This window comes from Cygnus olor, chromosome 21 (genome assembly GCF_009769625.2).
Source record: "Cygnus olor isolate bCygOlo1 chromosome 21, bCygOlo1.pri.v2, whole genome shotgun sequence".
Lineage (NCBI taxonomy): Eukaryota > Metazoa > Chordata > Aves > Anseriformes > Anatidae > Cygnus > Cygnus olor.
This window is the reverse complement of record NC_049189.1, coordinates 1,276,555-1,298,428: the sequence shown is the minus strand read 5'-3', so window position 1 is coordinate 1,298,428 and position 21,874 is coordinate 1,276,555. Positions and strand designations below refer to the sequence as shown.

The following is a 21,874-nucleotide window of genomic DNA, read 5'->3' as shown; positions in this document are numbered from 1 at the left end:
TGTGGAGCAATGTGACAGGCTAAGCATTATTCACTTCTTCATGTATTTTCCTTTAAATAGCCTGCTTATTACTGAGTTTCAGTAATCACGCAGACTATGTAAAAGACCTTTATGCTCTCCACATTAGAAGTTTTCTAGTAAGCTAGGGCAAAGAGCAATGTGCTAAATTTTGAGGTTCTCTTATTACACGAAAACTGTGCTATGAGAAATTCGAGAGGATGTGTAGAGAGGGATGGGGAAAGAGAAGAGTTTGAGTCCTTCCTTTTTTATGGTGCACAAAGATGCCTATAAAATACTTGCCTTTTTAATAAAAAGAAAGAATCATGAAGCTTTCTGCTTGCTATTCTGTTAGACTGTTGAAAGCCTTGAGTTCAAATTTAGTTTCACAAAGAAGAGCAATGCGTTATTGCAGAGTAAGAGTAGCCAGAACTCTCACGGTAAGATTAACTGGCAAACTGAGGGCTTTGGGAAGGAAGAACAGACTGCGCAGGTTCTATAAGAGGCTGTTCTGAGGCAGCCAGGAGGAGCTCCCTGGGGACAGGTTGCTGCTCACCTCTCTTTGAGGGTCCTTGAGTGCTTCTCTGCAGTAGCTGGTGCTGGCGTTAGTCAGCAGCGGGAGAGCAGGCTGGCAGGACACATGGCCTGAAACAATCTGGCAGTCTGAGAGTGCCTCTCGGATATTTTTTGCTGGTTAAAGTGCTTTTCTCAGTATCCGTCTGACTCTGACTGACGTTTGGTGTCCCACTTCTTTCACTTCAAGTGACAGAGCTGCTCCATGCAAACACTCTGCAGTGGAAATGATCTCTTAGGAAAACGAGGAAAGAGTTGCTACACTGTGCCCAAAAATGTTACAGAAATAAGGCAACAGCATAGGCATGTCTAAAGTAATAGAAAACTGTACACATTCTTAAACTGTTCATTTGAAAATCCAAATCTTTTCCTGAAATGAGTGCAAAACTCCATCATACTGGAGCAGTCCTCAGTCCTAACCTACTGTGAGGTACATTGTGATCCATAAATGAAAATCAGTCCGGACTTGCAAAGTTCTGCTGTATTTTATGAAGTTCTTGGTTTTCTTGAATTTGGTAACAGTGAGTGTTGGGGAACAGTGTGGAAGGTGCGGGAATTATCTCAAGTGAAGAGGTTCGTGGAGCATATTATTTATGTCTTTTTCTGTTTTTTCATTGAGTTTAGTGCCTGTTCCAGGTTTCTCATTATTATTTGATGATTAATTTCTAAAAATACATTCTCATCTATCAGTCTTTTTTAAACTGTTAGTTGGAACTATTGCTCTATGTGATTAATTGCTGGAATTTGAATTATTTCATCTGGACATCCTACAACACATTTATTTTTCTTTCACCTGTATATGAATATAATTTTCAGATTCAGATTTGCAGTAAAACTCTTTAAGAGTGTATAAGTGATATGAACAATTAGCCTGAAACGCTTCTCAGAATCCTCTCAAGTTGGAGGATTAGTGCTCTTTATGAGCAGGCATTGCAGTAGCTGCTGCCTCACTGAGATGTCAGGTTTGGAATTATTTTTTCAGTGTTCTCCCCACAAAGAAGTTAATAATTTTCTTGAGACCGACACACAGACATGAATAATTTCTGTACTCACAGCCATGGAGTAACACATACCTTTTTTGATGCCAGGGAGAAATCAGAAAGAAAATTCGTCACTCTTTAGCATTTCTGTTTCTAACAGGCTTTTATTTGAACGAGCAAAAAGTGCTCCTTGTTTTCCATCTTTGTCATTATATAACATTTATCTGTATCTTCCTGGTAACGTCTGGTGCTTTTGCCACATAATTGCTTTCAAATTATAATAGGCCAACATTAAATATTTGACTTCTTAATACTTGTTACTTTCAGTAATGCTATCTTCCTGCTGCCTCGCACCCCCATTTCGATTCTGAATTAACAAGAAAGAAAATGCAAAATTGTTCCACACAAAGATAATTATCATAAAAATCTTTTATCCGAACCCCAGCCAAACACAGCAGACCCCTTATCACTGCAGGAATTTTGAGTAGGGCACTTGAACTCCTTTGAGATTCAAGTCTGGTAGATTAGCATGTAGATGCCACATAATTGTGTTCCCCTTGGTTTCTCTGAAAGCTATTAGGCACTGATTTATTTTTCTGTTACATTCCTGCTTTGTCCTGAGTGTTACTGATGGAACTTAAGATAGACACGTATAACCATAGATTTGACAAACAAGACACAGAGAACAGGCAGCAATTTTTTGTTACTGGATTTTTCTTTTCTTTTTATCCCCTTCTCCTCTGTAAGGTACTGAGGCAGGAACCTGCTTTTGAAGGGCAGTATTTTTATTTGTGGTGCTTGAAGAAGGAACAAAAACTTTAATGAGAACTTGTTTTGAAGGGTGATATTTTTATTTTTGATGCTTAAGGAAAGAAAAAGAACTTTAATGAACCTAAAGCGTAAAAAGTGGGTGTCTCGTATAAAGGCACAAAGCAGACACCAGGTCTTGTTAGTTCAGTTCTGAGCTTCCTTTGTTAGTGGGGACTTTTTTTTGCAGGGTGATGACCTGGCCCTTGGTCTGCAGGTCAGTTCCTTTCCCTGCAGCAGTATTTATTGAGAAGTCTGATTTCTAACGTTCTGAAATTCAGAAAACAGAACGCAATGCTGGATATTGATAAGAGATAGTCAGCTGCTCTACCAGCCAGTCATTGCTTCCCCTGCTTAGCCTGTGTGAATATCAGAATAATATTTGCAGCCAGTGATGACGTGTAACATGTGACTACAGGCCTTTTAATCATATTTTTCTCAGTCCTTTAAATCTTCTTTTCAAGAAACATTCCTTTTAAAATCCAAATATTCTGAAAAAAAGCATTTCTTTTCCTATCATCCATCTTTTCTACCTACAAAAAGGCTGTTGCACTTGCTAATAGGAGAGGAACGTTGTTGTTACTGAAGCAGGAGCTGTACAAAACAGCTTTTTTTTTTTTCAATTAACTGATGTGCGAGGGCTAGATCTATAAAATCTGTGCAGCACACAAGGTATGCAAAAGCAAAAACCTCCGTGTCTCATCCCAGCTGTCTTGTTTCTTCTGTTATTTCTTACATTTCTTAATAAAGTCCGAAGGGGGCAGCTCCTCAGCTGGTGTAAGCGTGCCTGTGCCAGCCACTGCCGACTGAGGCTCGCGTTATATTGTGTGTAACGGTGTGAGGTCGGTAATTCTGCTCCGAGGACAAGGAGAACTGGAAGCAAAATTACTTCTGTAACAGTTATTAGTGAGGTTATTAACGTATTTCATCTGTCTGTCTATCTACCTAAACTGTAATCTCAACGAACAGGCAAAAAACCGTTATTCTTGTTGATAACAACAGGTAGCAGAAGATCAGGGTGTGAGCTGTAGGAGGGTGCCTGTGAGTCATCCATCTTCAGCCGGGTACGCAATCAATTATTCTCTGAGGCTCATTTGCCAAACTCCAAGTGGATTTCTGGTTCCTAGAGGATAGTCTGGGTAAAATAAGATACGGTTAATTGTATAAATCTCAGTCTGAGATAAGAAAAATCTTGTATGGATTTGGGAAGTCATTTTGATGTATTTTCTTGAGTCAAAAAAGAAAAAAGAATAAATGTTTTTCCCTTCCAAGTTTATCATTTTGGGGAATTGCCACAGTTTTTGTTTGTGAGACGCTGAGTTTTGTAGGAGCTTCTCAAGAGGTGAAGCCATCTGGGAATCTCCAGTCCCGAGGGCTTTCAGTCGCTTCTACAAAAAAGAAGCCTTGTTGCATTTAGCCATCGCTGGGTTTAGAAGAGAGCAGGGAGGAGAAATACCAGGATTGCCGGGTGGGTTCTGAGGCAGAGGGTCGCTTTGCCAGGCTGCCCCCTAAGAGGCTTTGTCCTGCTCCCTGCAGCGCAGCAGGCTGCGCGAGGCGATGAACTTCTGCCCCACGTGCGTCGCTGGGAGCCCGAGCAGAACAAAAGTGCCGTCGCGTTTGGCAGCGCCGGAGGCACTTCAGAGCGCAGGCTGACGTCTGAGACTACAAAACCCCAGCGTTGTAGCAGCTCAGCACTCGTCTCGGTGTGCGTGAGAGCTAACGCGAATGCTTTAAACACTGAGAGATGGCACAGTGAGGCTACGTCCTCAGCCCGTGCAGTGCGTGTTTGGACACTCGATGTTTCGCGCCCGGCTCTTCTCACCTGGACTTTGGATGGGTCACGAGTGAAAAGTGCAGCACGCCTCAGCCCTTCCCGTGCCCCCACACCGGGCCTGCCCCTGCCAGGGACGTTGTCAGGCCATAAACACAGATGAAATCTTAGATTTTGCTAGCTAACATCATACGCTCCATGCTGTTGTTAGAAGTAAAATGCAGTAACAAACCATAACGTGATACTGTAATTCCTTTTTTCTTTCTTTTTTCTTTTTTTGTATTTTCATAAAAAGCAGTTTGGATTATTTTAATGATAGGTAATGCACAGTCTCTCAATAGTGCTAGGCAGTTTATTATGTCCTAATTTCCAGGTTTTCTTCCCCGGGGACCTAAAACACACGAGATGCATATTAGTGCTGTTCTACAAAATGCTAATAAACAGAATTTTTCTAAGGAGCAGAACAGGGGCTAATCCACCTCTCTGTGAGACTGCTGATACCAGTACAGAGTATATATATGATCTGTCAAAACTAGTTGGAATGGGAAAGCCACAGGTATTTTCTTCCCTTAGGTTGGCTTTTTCAGTCAAACCTGTTCCCCCGACCCATCCCCAAAAAGGGAGATGTTGACCTGCTGAATTTTATTTCTTCTTGCATCCCTCTCTTTCTCAGTTCGGGAAATCCTATAGCATCTCTGCGTTTGGTTTATTCTCTGCATAAGCTGGGTTTAGCGCCACGAGACGTGCTGCTCGGATAAGTAGCAGGGCACAGCTGCTTGTGTCTCAGCGATATTTTCTCGTTTAGCTCTTGGACTCGCTCCAGCCCGTGGGCACGCCGATACTTTCCATGTAGGTGCGACCTCGGGGGTTTCGTCTGCCCACGCAGTCCTGCAGCGGCTGCGGGACCTCTGTGGGACCTCGCCGGTCGCTGTCACCTCAGGAGCAAGTCACGGACTGGGTGCAGGCACTGGGGCGCAGGGGCAGGGGTCAGAAACCACAGCCCGGGCTGAGATACGCCGCGGTGAGAGGGGTGGAAAAGGAGACGGCCGCCGGAGCGCAGGCAGGGACGCGGCGGTCCCCGTGTGTGACGCTGCCCACGATGGTGCTTGCGTCACGGTGTTAGCAGGATGGCGGTAGTTGTGTGAAAGCTGGAGCAGGCGGGCGTGTTCGGTGCTTTAAACCGAGGGTTTGCGGAAGGGTGGCGCGTTTTGAAACCGGCTGCAGACAGGTGAGCGGCCAAGAAGAGGCGAGGGCGGCCCGGCGTCACCCTGCTGTCTGCTCTCCATCCCAGGTCTCCTCCTGGCTCCACCTCGTAGGAGGCGTATTGCCACTCTTCCCTCTGAAGCAGTGCATTTTACCACAGGCTTTCCTTTAGAAAGTGAAGTTATCAGACAAAGAGAATAAAGCTTGATACGAAACAGAGCTCCAGAGAGCAGAGGGAGAGGGCAGAGGGACAGGGGACCGCAGCACGAAGGGCCGAGTGGTCGCTGGAAGCTGCTGCTTCGAGCTGGCTGCTGGGTGGAGAAACCCCGAGCTGTCCCGACTCCCTCGCAGAGGTTGTTCTCCTGGAAAATTTACAGCTCTGAGCTGATTGTTTGACTTGGCACCATGGTCAGGATGCTGCCTTGTAAACTTAATAATAGCTGCCCTCTTTTTAATTTGTTTGACCTTGACTACAATAATTTATTATGTGCATTAGAACTTTTTCTTAAAAAAAGAAAAAAAAAGAAGCCCAGCACAACAAAGAAGACTTTGGCTCCCTTTCCTTTCCTCCACGGTGCTCTGGTTCTGAACCCCTCCTGTCTGATGGCGCACCGGGCTCCTCAGCGGCGCGGGGCCGGCCGAGAGGACAGCGTTGGGAGGGCGTTTGCTGAGAGAGGAGCGTCCCCAGGTTGCGCTGGGGCTGGGATGTGCTGCTCCCAGCATCGGCCGGGATCCCAGCGTGGTTCGTTCCTGTCTTTCCTGGCGGCCCCCGCTGAGGAGGAGCTCGCCGGTGCTTTCCGAAAGCCACCGCGCACGAGGGCTTGCTTTTAGTGCTTAAAGTGAAACCCTTCTGCCGTCACAGCCTGCCTCGGTTTCTCTGTCCTGTCACTTGCAGATCTCCTGTTTGTTTGTTTGTTTTTAATGAGAATGTTACGTTTGCTTTACAAGCACAACATTGGGTAAAATAGCTAGAATCGTTTGAACGTCCTGGTCCACGAGTCCAAATCCTCTTGTCTGTCTGTTTCAGAGGAGCACACGTTTCGCTGCGAGGACTGTGACGAGCTTTTTCAGTCAAAGCTGGACCTGCGGCGACACAAGAAGTACGCCTGCAACTCCGTCGGCTCCCTCTACGAGACTCTGAACGACGAGATCAAGCAGGAGGGCCTTGGCGATGGGCAGGTCTACGAGTGCAAAGACTGCGAGAGGATGTTCCCCAACAAATACAGGTACCGCGCTCTCCAGGCACAGCCTTTGGCACTGGTTCGTGGCGATGCAGGGTTCTGGTGCTCGCTTTCTGAGTGCCCTGAGCCCTTCTGAGGGCTGGGACAGACGCCTTGGTAGGCCTGGTCAGCGTCTTTGCAGCAACTCCTCCCACGTGATGTAGTTGTGAGGGAAAACAGTGGTAAGACATTCCGCCCCTGTTTGCATGAAGAGCGTTTTTTAAATATAATCCTCGGCCGTTTGAGATCAGTGGGTATAAAGAGGCATTGCTAGACTGAGAGCTCTAACGGGGTCATGAGCTCCTACTTAATCTTACAGCAGCAATTAAAAAATTCTGTTCCAAGCACATATCAAGTGTAGTTTTTTTAAAAAGGAAAATGTTCATGAAAATACTTTGTGTTTACCAAGCGTTTTTGTAATAGAACTGTGGAAAAGAAAAAAAAAAAAGAAAATAGGATATTCTCCATCTTTTTTTATTATTATTATTTGCAATGATTATTAAAACAGAGATCTTTGAGATTTCTGATTCATTTGCAATGTGGGACTCGTTCAGTATTAGGTGCCAAATTTTAAAAAAAGTTGAGCTTTTATTTTTTTTAAGTATTTTAGGAATGTGGTTCTTTGCATCCTGAGCCTTTACCATCTAGGCTGTATTTGCAAGGTTTTCTCCACAGCGTGTGAGGGCTGGGAATGTATTCGTTTGCACAGTGTGCTGTCTTAATTCCTGTACTTTTTATGTTAATTTAGGAAATACCCTTTGGAGATTTATGTGTATTTGTCTCTTTGTAATGTTGGTGTATTTCCTGGTTCCTCTTGAGAGCCTAGAGTGGCAGTGAGTCCATTTTACAGGAGTTGAGAGAAGCAGAAGGATTTTAAGTCCCATTTTCCCCTTCATACTTGTTTTACCCCGTGTGGGTAAGATGTTCAGAGTCTGCTGGTGAAGCTCGTGCCAGGTATTCAGACGATGTGGCTCGGATAAGGTCCCAGTCAATATCCCTCGATTTCTTGGGAGCAGTGTGATCAGAAAGACCTTGACTCAGTTGAAGACTTGACTCCCCTTGGGACATATCTCCATTGCAAGCGTTCCTGGCAGCGTAGCAGAGGCTTTTAAGTGTCGGTAGGTAAAAGGGACGAACAAACGACTTGTTCAAAGTCAGATGGAATACCTGTGGAAGGGCCAGGAACAGAACACCAGCTTCTTTTTCAAGCAAATAATACAAAGTGACTTTTTTTCAACGGGGAAAGAGAGTCAGCAACATCACCGGTCTGTGTTGTACACACTGACGGATTTGGTGGAGCTGGAGAGAATTTCCCCATCCATCCCTCCCCCATCAACCTGCTGCATTTTATGTACTGAAAAGCCCACTAAAACACAGAATAAATCCAGTCAGCATACCTAGATGGTCTTATAATTTTTCAGAAGTTAATACAGATCAAATCAAGAGTGCCACTGGGGAACTGAAATTGAGCATTTAGCAGCTGACTAAATAAATAAATGTTTTGCTAATCCCAGTAGGTACTTGCCTCTAAACAGCATATTAGTTTGTCCATATTTGCTCTAAATAAACTCATAAATCACAGTTAACAGGAACATATTTTTATATATGTATATGAAAAGTATGTATTTCTTTGTATGTGTAAAAAATTTCGTAGTGTTAAGAACACCATTTCTTTACCAAAAATGAATATTGCTTCTTTAAAATGAGTGGATTGTCAGTTTATGAGGGGCATGTTCATGAATATTTACTATCACAACTTGAAAGAGGAGGAGGTTCTTCGAGGGAGCAGCAGGATGCTGGCTGCTCGCGTTCACACGCAGGGCCGTGCAGGCAGGCAGCCTGCCCCCGCCACCCTCGGTGGCCCCGCAGCAGCACCGCACGCTGGCGCTCAGGACCACGAGCCAGCGGCAGGGCTGTGGCGGAGGGGAAGCAGAGCGAGCGCCGCGTTTCCCTGAGCGGCCATCCCTGCCGTGGCCCGCCTCCAGCAGCCAGTTGGGTTTGCCATCGTCCTCCTGGTCCGAGGGAGGCTGCCAGTTGGCAGAAGCTGAAATTGCCGAGTTAAGTCATAAAAGATGTCTGACATTTAGAAGTGAAATGTGTTTGCACCCTATCGTGTTTCTTTCCAACGTTAAGTTGCCGTGTTCCGGGAAGCTGTGGGCTTTGTGCCCGTGAAAACGGCAACGCGATAGTCTCAGCAGCAGCAGCTAATATCTTGTCTTTCCCTGTGGGGATGCCGTAGAAATCTTGGTCACAAAGTGCTCGTTTTTCCTGTCGGGACCCTGCGGGGTCAGGTCTGGTTTTACCTTCCCTCTCCCCCTTGTAAATGGACTCAGGTATTTAGTAAGAAAAGTCACAGAACCCAGCAGCATTTTGAGACGGAGAGGGCAGTTTCCATCTGTGAAATAAATGCCAAAAATGTGCCTGCGGCCGCACCTTTCATTGTTGCTGTGCTGCTCGCCTGCTTTCTAATAGGGCTTCTGGGGTCGTGCATGGGGGCCATAGTCAGTCCTGGCCCCCCACCACGAGCCCTGGCCAGTTTCTCTGTCGTCCCCATCAGTCGTGGCTCCATTTCATGCCCCCTCGATGCCACAGACAGGGTGCGTGGTGGTGCGGGCCTGGCTCAGCGGGCCCCGGGCCCCTTTTCTCTTTTGCAGCCTGGAGCAGCACATGGTGATCCACACCGAGGAGCGGGAGTACAAGTGCGACCAGTGCCCGAAGGCCTTCAACTGGAAATCCAACCTGATTCGTCACCAGATGTCTCACGACAGCGGGAAGCGGTTTGAATGTGAAAACTGTGTCAAGGTACGGCGCAGAACGCGGCGACCGCAGGCAGCTCTGGGGAAAGAGGGCACTGGTGCTGTGTGCTGGTGCTCGGGCCAGTTCCCATCGTACCAATAATGGCCCCAGTCTTCTCCCTCCTGCTTTGTTTCCGCTCCCTGAAGGTGTTTTCTCTTTCAGGTGTTTACCGACCCGAGCAACCTCCAGCGGCACATCCGTTCCCAGCACGTTGGCGCGCGAGCCCATGCCTGCCCCGACTGCGGCAAAACCTTTGCCACCTCGTCTGGCCTCAAACAACACAAGCACATTCACAGTACTGTCAAACCTTTCATATGTAAGTTGTCACGGCCATCACGGAGTTCTGGCTCTTGCTATAATTGCACGTATCCTGCGGGGCCCCCCAGTACTAGCTGTCCCTCTGTGAGCAGCCGCTGTAATTTTATAGGTCAGAGCACAAGATGAAATTCCGCAGCAATTTTTTTTTTTTTTTTTTTTTTTGCATGCTCCCTGTTTTTTTAGTAAACATTCATGGCAGTTTTTGACTTTCTTGACAAGTTAAAAGCTGAGTCTCTCAGCAGTCCTAGTGATGCCATTTTCTCATATCTTTTCTTTCTTCTTTTTTCCCTTAATAATTTTCGAATGTTCATGTTGGTGACATAAATAAATAGCTGGCACAGCCTGATCGAAGTGTTTTTCAGGGGTGCCTCAAATCCTCTAGCTGTGGAACAGAATTTGGAGTAGTCACGGAGACGAGAAGAAGGTGTTTTTTAAAAAAGATTTTTTCCTTCTTTATTTACTGCATGTTTCACCTAGATAGTACTTGGAAGCCAAATAAATAGCAGATTAACTGGGTCCTTAGTGCTCGCTTTAGTGGAATATTTCCAAAAGAGCGTTTTCCCTCAAGAGCCATTCATCTCCTTTCTTGTCGTTTTTGGGGTTGTATATTCCTTTAATTGACACAGCACCTATTGGATTTTGATAACTGTGCAGAAAAGTGGATTGTGTCACAACAAAGCTATAGAAACTTTAGGGACTACTTCCTGACACTCTTCAGAAAGTGTCATTAAAGCACAGAGCAGGATCTGGGTTTGATTCCAGGCTTTGATGTTACGGTAGGGAAGCCACTGGACCCCCTTTTGCCTTTTTCCCTATTGGTATAATGGGAACAGCATGCAAGGGTATCCTGGGAGACTCGTTTCATTAATGTGTTCTGAGATAATCAGATGGGTGTCAGCGGAGGAAGAAAAAATACTCTTATTGGTCATTTTGATGCAATCTTTCATTTGATGACGGGCACATGAAAGAGATAATTTGAATCTCATAGTATTGCTGCAGTGAGATGAATGATTTCTTCTCATAATCTCCTCACTCTCACCTCATAAGAATTAGGGAGTTGTCAGTCTAAATCAGTGTGTAAAACAACTGAGACTGATTCTGCTTAGTTCAGATGTACCAGGTGGAGTCACATGCATTAATATGGAACCCATTAGCAATTTTAGGGGAGCCATGAGGCAGGATTCCCTGGAAAGATTTTCTTTCCTGTTCAGTGGGAAAAAAAAAGGTGGATGGTTCCTTTGTTTTTTTGTTGTTGTTGTTTTCCCCACAATATTATACCTGGCTTTTAAAAAAATAATCAAACTTTATAACTGCAAAATGCAGAACAGTAGGAGAGGACATTACATGCAGAGTTACTAAATCATTGTGTAATTGGGGATTTAAACATTTTTTTTCCAGTTTTCCTTATTTTAGAATGATGATGTGAGCTCTCATACCTGTAACACTTTTATTCAGGGAAATTTATGCAATATTGTGTGTATGAGGAGGCTACAGCAACTCTTCCTGGGGTGGAAAATGGAAGAAAGGAGCCTGATTCTGTTTGAAAATGTAGCTTTTGTTATCTTTTATTTTCTTTTTCTTTTTATTTTTTACAACAAAAATAACGCAAGCAGCACGAGCACAGCGTTGAGCCAGTGAAAACTGACAGAAAGTGCATTCGGTTGTGATACCATCTGCTTAGGCAGATTAGCCATTTATTATAAACTTGTGTGTATCTTCCAAACCACAATATAACATCTCTTGGCACATGTCAGGGGAGATGGTTAAAATTAGAAAGGGGTAATTTTGTTCTGGAAAGAAAAATATACAAACATCTTTTAAATAAATCCACCCAAATGTGACATTTCTTCAGAAATTATCGGTAATTCGAGAGGGAGCTCACACAAGGTGTCCTTACACACGGAAGCATTTGCACAAACCTGTCCGTTTGAACGTGCACAGTCCCTCCCACAACCCTGAGGACGGTGGCTTTGCACAGACAAGCAGGATAAGAAAAACGCCCATTCTGGAATTAAAGTCAAGCATTTAAAGTAGAGTCAAAGCAGAGACGCACAGCAGTGCAGCTGGGTGCCCTGACTTTAGCCTGACAGTGCTTGTGGGGGGACAGCACTCCTCATGGATCTGAGGCTGTCGGGTGGCGAGCGCATCTCCTGCAAGGACAAGGGACGGGGACAGCCCTGAGAGAACAGGGCTGTGGGACTGGAGTGTTAGGCAGGTGCTGGCAGATCCCTCTGCCTACATCTCTCTAGAGTCAGAGGCTGTTGTATCCAACAGATCCTTAGTTTTAAGGAAGATAAATGGAGAAGTGTTTCCTTTCAGTTCTCTGTTTAGATTAGTTTTTAAGAAAATATTTTAAAATAAAGTTTAAAAAAATAAAAATACAAAAGCCCTTTCCTTGAAAGTGTAAGGGATGGCTTGAACAGAATCATTATGAAGGCTGTTGCTTCAATACTGCAACTTGTCTGAGTTTAAAAAAAAAACTTTGAGGAATGTTTAGTTCTCCCTCTGTTTGTGCTTCCTCTGCAGCTCCTTGCTGAATCAAGGCCCAAAGCAGAAAGGCTGAAATTCTCTGAGTTCATATTAAATTTCTAGTGCAATCAAAAGCCAGATGCAGCAGACCCTTCAGTGACAATCCACTCAATTTTGTGATGCTCATTTCAACTGAAATGGCAATTTTGTCCAATTTTAGCAATCTTTGCTTTGAATTTTGCTGAAAGGGTTTTCCCTTTTATTTTCAGAGCTGCCAGTGATATATTTTGGCTGTCTTTTGATATTCAAATATCGATGTAAATCCGAATAATTTAGAGAAAAATCAAGCTTGCGCGTACCTATCAGTAAAAGCTGGGAGGAAGGAAGGACGGACGGACGGACAGACTGCTTTTCACTGCGTCGGAGGGCTGGGTGTTGGGAGAATTGGACTCAGGTCCTTGCCTGCCCAGCCCTGAACAATACGCTTTCCCTCTCTTTGTCTCAGTTTCCATGTTTACAAAGCGGTGATAACAGCAGTTCTCCTGTGAAAGAAGCGTGTTAATTCACTAAGAAGTAGGATTTACTCCTGTGTTGAAAGAGGCACTAGATAATAAAAAGTTATAGTGTTTTGATATATAGAAAAAAGTCAGGGTGTGGTTTTTTTTCTTACTCTGTTCCTTTCACACCAACAAAGTCTGTAGGTGAAAGAGGCTGTGAAAATTCACATTGTGAAAGCTCTGTGTTTACAGGTCATTAAAGAGAACGGAGATGTAGTATTAACTTGGCATTGCTAGAGTGTCCTGCTAATTCAACGAGTACGACATCTACCCCACTTCTAGCTGAACTGCGCTCTGGCGGGCAAAGTATTTATAGAACATCCCCATGGAGTGGTTACTTACTATTAATGGCATTAAAGAAAGGGTAGATTTGATTAAACGAGGCAAAGTTCTTCTCCCTCCAGCCTTCAGTACTTCCTGCCATGCCAAGACTGGAGGGAAAGCAGGCTGGTTAACGTAAATAGATATCATTAAAATGTACGATTATTGTAAATAGATTTTAACAACGTTTGAGCGGGAGTAGCGCGTCACCTCGGATTTCCGTAGAGAGTAGCTCCTTGAGAGATTCTCTGGCGAGAAGGTTTATCTGAAAGGAACGGTGGTGTTGTTTCTAGGATTCCCTCTGCGAAGCCTGCCCGTGCCAGCTGGGCAGCGGCTGGGACCCGGAGGAGTCGCTGCTTTCTGCCAGCTGCTCTGGGGGTCTTCCAGCCTCCCCCCCCAGCATCTCTTCCAGCATCCTTGAGCAGGATTCCCAGGGCTGCCTCTTCCTTTTCTAAATGTAGCCAGGATCACGCCCTGGTGTTGCTGCGTCCTTTGTCGACCTTTAAGGAGGGGGATCGCTTTTCCCACATCCTTGCAAGCTAGAGAGACCAGATGGGCTCCTTAGCCTCGTTTTGTACAGGGGGAGCTGAAGCATGAAGAAACTTTGTGCCTAAAGGCATGTAGGGAAGCCTCAGCTGAAGACGTTTGAAGCTGGGTTTCTAGAGATCCAGACCAGTGTACGCAGCATATAGCCTGCTTTTTCTCTCTTCTGTCTCCAGGGAATCAGGATTTTAGGGGCAGGGTGAAAGGAGTGTGGGACACTGATGAAGCTCCTAACGAATTCCGTGCAATTTCCTGTTAATTTCATATTGCTTTTGTTTTTGGTTTCTGTTGATGCTTTAGGTGAGGTCTGTCACAAATCCTACACGCAGTTCTCCAACCTCTGCCGTCACAAGCGGATGCACGCGGACTGTCGCACCCAGATCAAATGCAAGGACTGTGGCCAGATGTTCAGCACTACCTCCTCTCTCAACAAACACCGGCGCTTCTGCGAGGGCAAGAACCATTACAGCCCTGGGGGAATCTTTGCCCCAGGCCTCCCCTTAACGCCCACTTCCATGATGGACAAATCCAAGCCCTCTCCCAACCTCAACCACGCCAGCCTGGGATTTAATGATTATTTTCCATCCCGTCCCCACCCAGGGGGTCTTCCATTCTCACCTGCCCCCCCAGCATTTCCTGCCCTCACTCCAGGATTCCCAGGGATTTTCCCCCCGTCCCTATACCCCAGGCCCCCCTTGTTACCACCCACACAACTGCTCAAAAGTCCCCTCAACCACACTCAAGACGCAAAGCTTCCGAGCCCCCTTGGGAACCCGGCACTTCCTCTGATTTCTGCAGTAAGCAGCAGCAACCAGGCCACTTCGGGAGAGGAGAAATGTGAAAGCAGCCTGGAAAACTCCTACCTGGAGAAGCTAAAAGCCAGGAACAGTGACATGTCCGACGGCAGTGACTTCGAGGATGTCAATACAACCACGGGCACAGATCTGGATACCACCACTGGCACCGGCTCTGACCTGGACAGTGATGCGGAGAGCGACAGGGACAAAACGAAAGATAAGAGCAAACAAATTGAGAGCAAACCAGACTTTGTCAGCAGCTCTGTGTCTGCAAGCTCCACCAACAATACCAGTGAGATCCCTCTCTTCTATTCTCAGCATTCCTTCTTTCCTCCCCCAGAAGAGCACCTGCTACCCACCACAGGAGCAGCCAATGACTCTATTAAAGCCATCGCCTCCATTGCAGAGAAATATTTTGGGCCTGGCTTTATGGGGATGCAGGAGAAAAAGATGGGTTCACTCCCGTATCATTCCATGTTTCCATTTCAGTTCCTCCCCAATTTCCCCCATTCCCTCTACCCTTTCACGGAGCGGACCCTCAATCACAACTTGCTGGTCAAGGCAGAACCAAAGTCACCCCGGGACCTCCACAAGGTAGGCAGCACCAGCTCGGAGTCGCCCTTCGATCTCACCACAAAGCCAAAAGAGATAAAGCCAATCCTGCCGCCACCTAAGGTCCTGCCAGCCCCATCCTCAGGGGAAGAACAGCCACTGGATCTGAGCATTGGCAACCGCATCCGAGCCAGTCAGAACGGAGGAAGAGAGCCACGCAAAAACCACATTTATGGGGAGAGGAAACTAATGGCAAGCGAAGTCTTACCCAAGATTTCCCAGTCTCAGCTGCCTCAGCAACCATCCCTGCATTATGCTAAGCCATCACCCTTTTTCATGGACCCCATATACAGGTATTAACATACCCTGCCTTAATTTTTTTCCTCTAATGAGCTCGTTTTCTAGCTGACATCACAACCTGATGCAGATCTGGATGTAGGTTATCCAGAAAGAGCAGTGAAAATCTGACACAGCTGATATACCAGTACAGCCTGACAGTACTTCTCTGTCCTTTGTCACAGCACGTTGAATTTTCTGAACCACAAGGGCTGAATAATTGAAAGGAGTACTCATAATCAATATGTATAAAGAACACATCTTTATTTTGATAAAGAAGAAACTTGACCTATTTAAGGACTCTCCCACGAGCCAACGCTAAGATGGCACTTCTGCTGGGGAAATTCCAGAGGTTTGATTCGATAAGAATGCAGAGTTCAGATGCCTCAGAGCCTGGGCTCTCATGGCTTGGGAATGAGTCAGGAGCCCTGGGAGCCTGCAAATACAGCTCTCCCACTCACTTCTTTGATGGCCTTTTGTGAGCCACTTCACCTTGTTTTTCTCCCCGCCCCCCTTTTTCTTTCTAATTCCTTGGAATTATTCAGTTCATAGGAACTGCTGTTGCGGACCCAGGCTTTTGAAACATTTTTTAAGTCTGGAGTAACAGGTACTGAGTAAGTGCATGGTAGCGCGTTATCTAGATCTCCCAGAAATGTTTCTTGTGCAATTACCTTTCTTAGAAGATATCAAGGGTTTTCTAGTTTCACTTTGAGCGGATGTTTTTGAGGAAGGCAGATTCGTCATGTCTCTCCTAGAATAAGTCATACATGGAGGGCATGCGTAAAGCAGAGTAGATGAAGTTGTCCAAATGCCAGCTAAAATTCCAGAAAGAAAGAATTCAGAAGAAGATGTAAAGGAAAGGTTTGGGTCTTTCGTTGTTGTAGAGCTGTTTATGGATTCTGTTTCTAAAGTACAATTCTTTTGAGCTTTAAAGTGAGCGTATCAGTGAGTTTGCATATTGCCCCCGCAGGCACTGGCACTACCTCTGTTGTCTTCCTGCTGCTGCTGAGACACCTTTGTCACATAGCAAACGCCATTTGCTAGTTCTTAGCAAAGTCCAGCGAGAGGAGGTGTCCCAAACCAGTTTACTTCAGTTGTTAACGTGGCGATTAGTGCTCTCTTAGGCTACACGAACTGCTTTATAACCGCCCATTTTGGTACGCCGGTTCGGCCAGAGGGCTCCCCTGCTCAGTGCCTGCTGGAGCAGTCAGCTCCTGCCCAAGTTAAAGGCTTGCCCTCGAGCTAAATGTGAATATCGTGCTGCAGGGCTGCGCAGTGAGCCTAGGGGTAGCCCAGACTGCTGGGAAGTTAATGGCAGTGCTGCAGAAGCCGGTGTTTTCTAGCGCTGGAAAGACTCATCGTCACCGCCGCGCGATTGTGTCAGCACCGGGACGGCTCGCTTGAGTGTTCAAAGGACTGCGAGCAACAACGGGTGGCATGGCCTTCACTGCTGGGTGGAAAAGCAAGCCAGGAGAACAGCACCTATGTCACTGCCTTGCTGCTATTGTATGCCTGATAACTGTGGGAAAAAATGATGTCAATGCCTAACGGGGCCAAGGAACTGTCAGCTGAGACGAGGATTAGTGAGCCCTTGTTGCTTGCTATTAAGAAAGCGTCTCTCGCTTTGCCAGCGCTCTCAGGGTCGATGCCGTGTTGGTTGCTTACATGCTTACCATCTGTGATGGAAACGCTGCATCACAACCTGGGACGTGTAATGTATTCTGTCTGGGACCCATCGTGGTCATCTCCTCCTGGAAAAATAAGTAATGATGCAAATAGTCCGCTATTTATTTTTGTAAAAAGTACTTCTGTGAAAAAATAAATGGGATAGAGAGGCAAAAGCGTAGAGTTAGCTTAGGATTCTGCCACCTCTGGGCATTCTCAGTAGGAATGTTAAAATGACATGGGCTGAAAAAGCAGTTGCCAATTAAAATAGCAGCCTCGGGAAAACCGTAAAGGTCCAGAAGACAGATGGAAGTGAAGGATGGGGGCATCATTTGTTGCATTCCATGGGATGCATGTAGTTTTAGTAATACATTAAAATAGAAAGGCAGTGGTGGAGTCGCTTGTGAATCAGACTTCTGATGTAATGAGCTAAACAGCAGAGCTTCCAAGTCCCAGCTTAAAAAATATGGAAATATTTTGTTTCTAAACTTCTCTTTATCAGACTCTCTCACATCATTTGGCTCCTTCATTTTTCTCCCAAAGGCCACTTAAATCCTTGACATTTTCTCCTGGTGATATAATTTAATGCAGCCAGACAGCCTGAAATCAGAGCAGTTTTTAGCTCGGCCTTGTTAAGGTAACGTTCTCAGGCACTGGCTGGGCAGATCAGCCTAATCCCTGAGCCACGGCGGAGCTCAGCTCTGACGGGGCTGCTTGTGCTCCTGTCGCGTTCCCACTGCTGGGAGATGGGGAGGCTGTGTGGATGCCATCACTTCTCTGCGGGCTTTACGTCCCTGACGCAGGTGGGGCTGGCTCACGGGGGTCGCGAAGGCATCCCTTGTGCATCACGGCTCCCTGCGGCACGTCACGGACAGCGCAGCTCCGCTGGCGAGGTGCTGGGAGCTGCCCTTTGCTGCTGGGCCTCATGTCAGGGAGAGACTTCCTACGTCTTGTTTTACGGGCTGCTGTTTTTCTGAAAAGTCGTGCCCGTCAAATCGCGTACCTTCCGAAGCACAGTAATTATGGCTGCATTTCAAATCCAGCTCTTCTCTTTTCTTCTACCTAAGAAAAATTAAATGCAGATTAACTGCAGGTCACTAAATAGCACTCTGCATGACTCTTCTTTTAAACTCTTTGGTAATTTGATCCACACACCAATCAGCTGAAATGCAGCAAAATAATTTGCTCTCATTTATGCTGGACTAATGTAGTTAAAATTACTCTTACTATTGGACTTCTGCTGGTTTAGCTGGGATGGACTCGTTCCCGTAATTTAAAGATGCAGCTGCACTTATCGGAGCTGCTTTCAGACAACCTTCCCACAGGGGACATTCCTGATTCTCTTTTTGGGTGACTCCACACCATGGTTTTCCTGCAAGTGGAATACTTTCTGAAAGCAAAGCCAGCATTTCAAACACCAGAGCCTAACCTTCGGGTTGTTCCTGCATGGTGAAGTGCTTGAGCGTGCAGTACATGAACGAACCGCAGCGACACGGGAAGAGCTGGGGTTCCTGACTCGCTTCAGCAATCGCCCACCAGTTCCTAACTTTTTAAACTGTTGTCCACATACGCTTGCCAAATAAACTCAATGCAAATTATATCTCAGCTGCAAGGGAGGAAATAAATATGAAACACCTAATGATTTCAGCACACATGGGGCTGCAAAGTCTGGCCCGGTGTTAACTCTTAAGATAAAGACAAACTCTCAAAGAGAGATTTTTTCTGTGCAGCGGCTGCCTGCTGTGGACTCCAGCGCTTCTTCCACTAAAACATTGCTTTTGCTGTGATTTTTTTTCACACAGTGGCATGTAAACCACTGTAGCGGAGACATTAGGTCTCGTGTAGAAAGAGCAAAATGTTTTCTTTGCCATCAGTCTGGTGGCAGAAAAATACTGCCCAAAGGAGGAGATCAGTTTCATATCGCTGCCAGTACCTTTTGTGGGGTAATGTTTGGGTCATCGTTTGTAGTATTCAGTAGAAGGGGGAGAGAGGCGTTTGTGTCAATAGGAGAATGTTCTCATCTATATAATTTAAACACCTCTGCAAATGACTTGGCTGTTTCTTTCCTGCCTGTATCCCTGGAAGGTACGTAACCCTCTGTGTTGTTGTCCAGCAGGGTGGAGAAGCGGAAGGTGACAGACCCTGTGGGTGCCCTCAAGGAGAAGTACCTGCGACCCTCCCCGCTGCTATTCCACCCCCAGGTAAAAGCAGTAAAATTATAACGCAGCGTTGATTGAATTGCAAGAAGTTTGAGATGGAGCTAGCACGAACAAGTCTCTCGCACCAGATTCTTTTCATCCAAGGGCCTGAATGGAAACTCCAGTATTTTCCACCAGTTACTTTTAAGTACTTTTAATTTCATACCTAGTTTGAGGATGGTGGCAGTAATGTCTTGCTGTTGCTTTTGCATTAACAGAAGAACAGGGACAAGGTCTGGACAACTCGTACAGGCTGCCAAACTTTCACATGCCAGAATGCCTACATAATTTTTTCATTGGAAACACCTGGTGCAGGCATTTGCAGTAGTGCAAAGTGGAGAAAGACACTCTAGCATCTAGGCTGTAGCATTTTATACCTGCCCAACACTCCCTTTACATCACTCAGAAAGTGTAAAAGTGGGGCGATGGGTAATTAGAGTCCAACTCTACCTACTCCGAAAGGTGGTGGGTCAGCCCACAGTGCAGCCATGCTAGGTCCTTAATGCACAACTAAGTCCAGTGCTACAGAGACTGTTCACGAGAATCAACCCCAGTTCACCAAAAAAACCCTTATATTTTAAGTGGTAGCTAAACTCTCCCGTGGTGAGAGTGGTGTTACTCTTGCCCTTACTATTCCTTGCTTCCTAACAATAATGCAGTCGGTTCTGCCACAAGCTACCTGATGGCCTTTCGGTGTGACAGTCACCAGCCATCCTCCGTCTCTCCTGCCGTGAGCACTTAGTGGGAGCTGAGCTCTGTGGTCATTATTGTACTCTCCTTTATATTCACATGCATTGTTCTTGTCTGATAATGTTTCCCACCTTAGATAAATAACTTGCAGGTTTGTGAAAGCTGGATCCTGGTTGTTTTCACAGCTAAACTTAGTTTCTTCATTGTTTTGCATCAGCCTCAGAGTTTGGTTAACAACTTCCCCTGATTTTTCCTTCATACAGGCTGGATAATGGTGACAGGCTGGCCAGGAACATCCTGTGTTTGTGTGAGTTAGAATAGTGGGGATATCTGCCTGTAAAGAATCTGATAGCAGGGAGGAGCTAGTGCAGCAAAGCAACCCAACAAGACGATGAGAAACGTGCGGACCCTGAGCAGGAGCAAGCATTGGGTGGAAGGTTATTAACATTGTTCACGAAATCCTGACCACGTCCTCTTCCCATGGCAATGAAAAGATGTGGAAGGTCTGGTTATCTCTAATAGCTTATCACACAGAATAGCCTAAAATTTACAATCACTCAAGCCCGAAACTTCCTGATAACTAATTTTTAATGAAGGGTTTACTCTGTAAAGATCATTCGATCTTGACAGCAGCTGATATTTCAGATATTTCAAATACTGAAGGTGAATGAGGGCAGGTCATTTGTTCAAGAATACATGAGCTTTTTACTTACCAGATCCCCATCCAATATTATCCTGGATGTTTTCCTAAAAAAACTCACCTTTGCAGGGACTCCTGCTTCTGTCTTCTTCGTTAGGACCAACATCCATACAGCAGACGAATTAGAGGCCCCCTCTACATGTGTTTCTCTCACTCAAAGCCCACGTCTGGTCTAAGTCTTTTCTTCTGTGAATAATTCCCCAGATCTCAGAGAGGGCCCTGGGTGAGATGTGATTAAGCCAAAAACTGTGATAAAGATTGAGTGTTCGGAAGATGCTTGCTTTCTTAAAATGAATTTCAGGCAACTTTTACTTCTTACCCGGTTGTTGACAGTAGTTCCTCTGCTATGGTGTGAGTTATTCTTACATTGTCTATTTTAAATGAAACTCTGGACAACATAAATAAATGGTGTAACTTTTTGATAACTTAATGGAAAACCTTTTCTCACCTGTTAAGTTTCTTTTCTTCTCCCCTTCTTTTTTATTATAACCAGGCAGTTGTTCCCTAAATAGCAAAGTGCCTTTACCACTGGAGAGGCTATGGCCGGTGTTTAGAATTTTAAAATAAGCCTACGGCTATCAAGCCAGCAAACATCTCTGACTAAGTGCCTAAAGAACAGGGCACAACAAAAGATATCTCCAGGTACTCCAGCAAAGGGCTGAGTGGCATAGCTCTGAAAGATCCGGATAGCATTTTAACGTGATGGTTTTGTTACATGACTGGCAGCTGGGGCAGAGCTTTTGCTGTAAATGATCAAGTAACCTTTTCAAGTAGCTGGCGCTAAGTATTACTTACTATTTATCATGGGCTGGGAGCCTCCAACTAAGGGGCTGTGGATCTATTATCGAGAAATGGGTTTTACTACTCCTCTTTTTTACAGCTTATGAATGGTTGTCAGCCTTCCACAATGTATTCTTTGGTGATTAAGACAACTTTTTTTTATAGTCATACATTTTAAACAATATCTTGGCTCTCTTCTCCCCCCCGAGCCCAGTTTAATAAAGTGTAAACGTGCAAAAGGTCAGCCCTTCCTGTACAATAGAGCATCTACTTTTGATATATGGCTTCCTACTGCCTTCCGCTCGCTCGCTGTCTCCCCGCTCGCTGTCTGACTCCATTCAGGCTCCCACTGCCCCCTCGCTCCCTCTCCCGGTGATGTCAGCTGCAGCCAGGAGGCAGCTTTATGGCTTGCTTGTTTGTTTTAGCCCTGCTTCAGCTGGGTATCGCAAAAGTGCTCTCGAGAGTGCACAAAATTGAGCGTTGGAGATGTTAGTGCAGTCCTCTGAGTTGCTTTCTCTCTTGGATTTGGATTTCCTGCTTTGCTTTAATGAAAGTAAAAATGTTTTTTTGTTGTTGCTTTTGTTTTGTTTTGTTTTTAGGT

The 21,874-nt window shown here is 45.6% G+C and overlaps 1 protein-coding gene across 7 annotated transcripts in view; it reads left to right on the top strand.

The window, feature by feature from the left end:
• PRDM16 (PR/SET domain 16) overlaps positions 1-21,874 on the top strand; it is a 310,444-nt gene that overhangs the window by 267,656 nt on the left and 20,914 nt on the right. For 6 of the 7 annotated variants that reach the window (XM_040533380.1, XM_040533382.1, XM_040533377.1 and 3 more), the window contains 5 exons: positions 6,359-6,557; positions 9,206-9,353; positions 9,510-9,663; positions 13,856-15,257; positions 19,019-19,106. In XM_040533380.1, coding sequence (XP_040389314.1) covers positions 6,359-6,557; positions 9,206-9,353; positions 9,510-9,663; positions 13,856-15,257; positions 19,019-19,106 — 1,991 coding nt within the window. The remainder of the gene's footprint in view (positions 1-6,358; positions 6,558-9,205; positions 9,354-9,509; positions 9,664-13,855; positions 15,258-19,018; positions 19,107-21,874) is intronic. The other variant, XM_040533378.1, reaches the window with a different exon arrangement.